The sequence below is a fragment of the Arachis duranensis genome, chromosome 2 (genome assembly GCF_000817695.3).
Source record: "Arachis duranensis cultivar V14167 chromosome 2, aradu.V14167.gnm2.J7QH, whole genome shotgun sequence".
Taxonomy (NCBI): domain Eukaryota; kingdom Viridiplantae; phylum Streptophyta; class Magnoliopsida; order Fabales; family Fabaceae; genus Arachis; species Arachis duranensis.
Genome location: NC_029773.3, coordinates 5107262 through 5113261, shown reverse-complemented (window position 1 = coordinate 5113261; position 6000 = coordinate 5107262). Strand labels below are relative to the sequence as shown.

General features: G+C 35.3%; 2 protein-coding genes across 4 annotated transcripts; both read right to left on the bottom strand.

Annotated features, from left to right (window-relative positions):
• Positions 1–477: 477 nt before the first annotated feature.
• On the bottom strand, positions 478–1866 carry LOC107473069 (NDR1/HIN1-like protein 12). Its single transcript, XM_016092598.3, has one exon. It carries the CDS (start codon positions 1578–1580, stop codon positions 834–836), a length of 747 nt encoding a protein of 248 aa, XP_015948084.1. The 5' UTR covers positions 1581–1866; the 3' UTR covers positions 478–833.
• Positions 1867–1992: 126 nt separating this feature from the next.
• LOC107473067 (two-component response regulator-like APRR9) lies at positions 1993–5961 on the bottom strand. Of its 3 annotated transcripts, none has more exons than XM_052257158.1 (9): positions 5810–5961; positions 5447–5728; positions 4626–4787; positions 4409–4539; positions 4155–4301; positions 3794–3941; positions 3289–3697; positions 2594–3149; positions 1993–2416 (listed from the first exon to the last, which is right to left on the bottom strand). In XM_052257158.1, exons 2-9 carry the CDS (start codon positions 5688–5690, stop codon positions 2303–2305), a joined length of 1911 nt encoding a protein of 636 aa, XP_052113118.1. In that variant the 5' UTR covers positions 5691–5728; positions 5810–5961; the 3' UTR covers positions 1993–2302. The 3 variants fall into 3 exon arrangements, with proteins under 3 accessions (XP_052113118.1, XP_052113119.1, XP_015948082.1); XM_052257159.1 differs by having other exon boundaries at positions 5447–5648; positions 5810–5937; XM_016092596.3 differs by lacking the exon at positions 5810–5961 and having other exon boundaries at positions 3289–3646; positions 5447–5803.
• Positions 5962–6000: the final 39 nt, after the last annotated feature.

Here is a 6000-nt window from a genome sequence, read left to right as displayed (position 1 = left end):
TTTCGGAAACCCCCACTTATTCATGACTAAAATTTGTATCCTCTACCATTAAAACTAAAGTATATTGAATTTTCTTATCTCTAATACTAATTTTCTTGTCTTTATAATATGTCTTGTTTAACAAAGATTAAACACTAATTAAACCTCTCTTTCTTCCTTCCTTACCGAACAAGTTCAATTATCTCTTTTCCTGCCAACAAGCAAAGACAAAAAGAGCCAAAATGGCACATAGTATGTGTTTCCTTTCACTTTATAAAAGCAAGCACTTTATATAATTGGATGTATGTATTTATGCCATAAAAAAATTCACTACATGAAGTTACATGTACTTCCAACCACAAAAAAAAAAAAAAAGTTATGCTATTTAGGCTAAAGCATTATTACAAATCCTATCAGAAACAATTTAGAACCAATCAAAATATGAGTACCAAATATTAAAATATTTATTATAATATATATGATGACAAAATGATAATATAAAATATTGTACATCAATGTGACTTTCAAAGTTCTATCATCTCTTCCTTAGGCGATCACATGCAATCAACTACAAAAAGCAAGACTCTTTTGAAAAAAAAAAAATTCAAATCAAAATGGAGGAGCAAGATTAACATTCACACATTTTACCTTATCACACCTAGATATATACCAATATATCATAGTAAGTATTGATAGAATTATTCATTTTGTGTGTATTTACTTATAACTTATCATCTTATTATTAGAGAATGGAGTGCAATTTTTTACTTAAAATAACTGTCAAACTCCATCTAGCCTATGATGATAAATTTAAAATCAATACACAAAAAATGAATTATATAAATAATTCTCTATTACATATCTACATTACAGATAGGAGATCCAAGAAGAGGAACTTGTCCCACAAAACCTTTCTTCAAACCCACCAACATGTCACACTTGACATAGATACTATAATGTGCTGACCTTATGTCACCAGCTTTCCACTTCAATCTTCCAAGGAGTGCAAGCTTAAGGCCAACCACACCATAACCTGCATCTTGGATTAACCCGTTTGACACCTCTGGCGAAACTGGCACTGGCGACCCTCCGATAACCGGGGATAGTGCCACTGTGCTATGCTTCTCTAGGTAAAGTGGTGGTAGCATTACACGTGGTGTGATTGGTTGGTCCCTGTAGGATGCAAATGCATTGAGATTGTCAAAATAGATCGAGACACGCCGGTTAGGGTTCCTTATAAGGATTGAAAATTGCATGGTGACGGCCAAAAGGGGTGGCGATGTTGCATTGAGGCCGAAGATGGCTGCGCTGGCCACCGTGAAGTGGGGTTTGGTTGGGTGGTAGGCAAGCCAGATGATGAGGATTATGATGCCAAGTAAGAGGAGGGTGATAATAAGGCAAAGGTAATGTTCACGCTTCGGACGATTCATGGGAGCATAGTAGCGAGGATTAGCCATGTTAGGCTTTTCCATGTGCATGTTCCTCTGATGAGGGTTCATTTTGGGTTGGAAATGGGGATGACCATGTTGGCGTTGGTGGTGATGGGTTGGTTCATCATCATCATCGGTTTGAATTTGATGATGAGGACGATGTTCTGTCATTATGTGAATATGCCTTCTACAATAAGATAAGATAGAGAGAGAGATAGATATAGAAGAGAACTTGAAATGAGAAAGAGGGCTTGGTGTTGAGTTGTGGAGGCTACTTAAGAAGTGAAAAAAAGTGAATTAAGAAATCTCTAGCATGACGAGATGGAACAATAAGGAGACTTGGAATCAAAGTATAAAACTTAAAAATCTGTATGCTATGTCATTTTAGAGTATAAGATCAATGGTTGAACATTGATCACTATTGTGCAATTATACTGTTTATGTGTTTTACTCCTTTTTATGTTTTGTGCCTTGCTTTCATTTTGTTCAACCTTCTTTTATCTTTTCTTTAATTTCTTTGCTTTTGGTATATAACTACGGAAAAAAGAATGCAGTAAATTAACAATGAAGATAACAAGTGGAGTAATGTAAAGCAAGAAGCTATCATTCTTTATACTCACAACCTTAAATTAGTATTCAACTCAAACGAGAACAAAATCAACACACACACAAGAATAAATAACAGAACTCCAAAGTTCAATGATAGTTAAAATAACAAGCCAGATGAAAACAAGAAGAATGCTTAAAGCTATCACCCTACTTTGTTGCCCGATGATTGAAGAAAAATAAATTCAACCAGAGACACTACTAAATCCTACATCTAATCACATGGTTAAAACAATAAGTATTAGAATCAACTATAAGTGCAAGCAAGTTTAAGGAAATGGGAAGGTTTACGAATTGCCACCAGCGTCAGGTACTGGATCACCATCTAGTACTTTACGGACAAACTGCCCTTTCACTCGAGGGCGCTGCTCGGCCAATCTTTGCCTGGTTTCGTATCGAACCTGTACAAGAAATCAAACCAATAAACATTTGAAAGATCTTAAAATATAGGTCAAGCCAATGAACTTGTACCCAAGAATGTTTTCCGAATCTTTCTTTGAGTTTCCAAACCAAGAAATCGTACATAATGTTAGAGAAGCTCTTTTTAGTAACTAACACTAGTTGCAGACTTGCAGTACCTTTTTCCCATAGGATCTCTGTTTTCGCTTTAGTCGAAACTTTGTTAGGGCCGCTTGTCTTTGACTAAAGTGATGAAAGTTTGTTCCTCCAAATCCATCATAGTTTTGGCGAACACACTCGCTAAAAGTTTCAGGATTGTTCTTGGTTACCACATTCAAAGTATCATTTCCATCACTTCCACTGCCTACGCTTTCATAGGCGATACTACTTTTATGTTTTGCAGCATCAGAAGATAAACTATTACCCGAACTCTGTCCGGTAGAGGATAGAATGTTACATTGTTCCTTAGACTTAATATCAGAAGTAGCCTTGCTGAAAGGGAAGAGTCCACATTCATTGCTTGATGATTTTGGTTCGAATTGTCCATACTGACCAATGACCAGAGTGGACCTGTTCTCTTCATTTTTGCCTGTGCTTCCATACTGACAAGAAGTATCTAGAGTATTTCCAGATGATTTATGAGATTCTTGAGAATTTTGATCATTGTTGGTTACTTTGGAAGAGGTAATCAAAGGTAACGGAAAAGAAGGCTGCAACAATTTATCACCGCTATACCTGCAGATAGAAATATAGTCACCCTCTTCAGGGAAGAACTTCGCCTTTCCTATTAAGGCATTATACCAAGATGTATTCCTTTGGTATTTCAATATCAATTAATAATAAAAAAGAAAATAACAAGAAACAGTGAACTCACCTAGAAAAAGCAGACGTGTCCGAATGTTTCAATATTTGTCTTTCCTCAGTTATCTCACTAGCATGTTTACATGAGCTATCAGAAAGATCTCTTCTTAACAAAAGTTCCATTTTTGTATCTGAAACAGACTTGGTTGTATTATCACCACTATAACTACAGTTTTCATTGATAGGTTTTTCGATATTCTCAAATGTGTCAATCATCCAGTCAGTAACTCCTCTAGAGGGCTCCACCACTGAACCGGTACAACCATGAATCGCTACATTAATATTAGGATTGGCTCTGCTTGATTCAGCTCTTAGAACTCCATCTTGGCTTTTGGTTTCAGCAAAACAATGGTCTCTTTCTATCATTAAATCTGTCAATTTAAGAGATTTGTTGCTGATTGCAGACTCTGATACGAGTCCCACTGATATCTCGGTATACAAGACATAATTGCCAATAAGCAACACACCATGGATACCATATTTTAACCAATTATAGAAAATGAGAGGAACTCACGTACCTATTTCATCATTATGCTTACTTGATTTACTTTCATGGTTGACCTCATGGTGCCCCACATCAACATTACTCAATTTCAATTCAGAGGCATCTTGCCGTTTTTTCATGCATGCGTTCTCAGCTTCCAAAAATGACAAAGTGCAAGTGCTCTGTTAAATCGTTGACAAAACATGTTATTTATGGTTGAAACTTCATAAAGCCAACCTTAACTAGAAATAGTTGTGCTATTGTGCAGGCAAATTACCATAAGTAAATAAATAGAATAACGAAAATAAAAATTAAGCGTGACATCCATAGTGAAACAGATAAAATTGACACATATAGAAGGCAAATTCAATCTAAATTTTGAGGGTCGAACTTACATGAGCTTCACTCAAATTTTCACCACATCCATTATTTTCTTGCGAAGAAGCCACAAAAGCACTAGACTGATTGCTTGTAGAATTGTCTTGCGAAACAGTCTTAAGTTTTTCCATTGGAAATGTCGTAGTTTGAGGGGGTTTGTCAATCTGTATATACAATATACAAAGAGAGAGACACTTGTAAGCTAAACTAACAAGCTACTCTTTAACAGAAAGAAACATGTAGAAAAACAGAGAATGAAGGATGTACATACCACGTGCCTTCTCCACACATGCCGCCATAAGTTCTTAAGCTCATTCCTCCGAACAGGTTTTATAAGAAAATCGACTGCACCTTTTAGCATGCATTTCAACACCATGTTAACCGAATCTTGAGAAGACATCACTACATATTACATAAACTTTAGTCCATTAGCCATTTAAAATCTAATAGCAAAATTAAGAACACACAATGACAAGTCAAAAACATACTTATGACAGGAATGTTTTTACAAAAATCATGCTCCATGATTAAAGTAATGAGTGCAAATCCGGATATTGCGGGCAAATCCACTTCTGTTAAGATGAGATCTAGGTCTGTTGCTTTCTTCTTCAATACTTCCCATGCCTTTAATCCATCAGAAACAGCAATAACTGCATGGAAAAAATTACCGCATTTTTTTTTTGGGTAGATTAACTGCATATAGATTATGCTAAAAAGCCACCAAAATGATGTAAAGAATTATACTAATATAGATCAGTTGTTTTTTCCCCTTGTCTTCCAAATATTATTATCAATATCATATATAAATTTTAGAATAAAACACGGTTGAATAGAAGTCCACTTTCGAAAGGCATCCAATAAGGGACCCTTAAATTGGTGATTTTGCTATTCATTTTGGATCGACACTGTATTTAAAATATCATATCATATATCACAACTAATTTCAGTTACTAAAACAATAATAAATAATAAATAATATCATTTTAAGATAGCACATAAATAACAAAAGTGATACAATTATTACTATAATTATTATTTTGGATTAAAAAAAGTTCCATGCATACATTTTAATCATCATACTATACGAATGCAATTCTAATCTCATCAATCTAGCTGAATTATAATTAAATATCATATTTAAATAAAAAAATTATAGATCAAACAATGTCAACTAATTAGTATAAAATTTTATAACTGCGATCTAATGAAGTTTATTTATTTTTCATGATTTCGGGGATAAACTTTCAATTTTCAACTTGTTTTACTGAATCATTGAGTATGAATAACAAAAATAAGAAAAGAAGAGAACCTGAATAACTGCATTTTCGAAGAATGGCAGTGATGACGTGGCGGGTAGAGTCATCAGCTTCAACCACCAAAACCCTAACCACCCTCCGCGCCAGAATCTTCTCCCACCTTATCACTTCCTCACTGTCACCGTTACCGTTACAGTCCTCGTTTTTCGCGATTTGCTCCCCTTTCATTCTGGATGTGCTTGCACCGTCATCGTTCTGAGCAGCAGCAACGGTAAAAGCTTGAACCTCATCATCCATTCTCAAAACACCACCACCACAACAACAACAACAACATGCTACATTACATTATTAACATTGATATATGAACTTTTGCAGAGAAAGTAGGAAGGAAGGAAGGAAGGTAACGATTAACGAACCTCGCTCACAGAAAAGGTAGATAGGTGCGTGGAGGGAAGAGAAAATCAAGTAAGAAAATATCGCAAGAATGAATCGCCTTCCAATGCGTTACTATTCACTGACTATTCTCTCTCTTCTGTGAACCGCAAAAATCGCAGAAAATATCTTCTTCTCTCTCTCTCTCTCATTCTCAATGGATGATCAGAAGGTC

Coding starts and splice junctions, on each gene's coding strand:
- LOC107473069 (XM_016092598.3), bottom strand. CDS start 1,580: ATGACAGAACATCGTCCTCATCATCAAATTCAAACCGATGATGATGAT.
- LOC107473067 (XM_052257158.1), bottom strand. CDS start 5,690: ATGGATGATGAGGTTCAAGCTTTTACCGTTGCTGCTGCTCAGAACGAT. Junction 4,540..4,625: donor TAAAAACATTCCTGTCATAA/GTATGTTTTTGA, acceptor TGTAATATGTAG/TGATGTCTTCTCAAGATTCG. Junction 3,942..4,154: donor AAAATTTGAGTGAAGCTCAT/GTAAGTTCGACC, acceptor ACGATTTAACAG/AGCACTTGCACTTTGTCATT.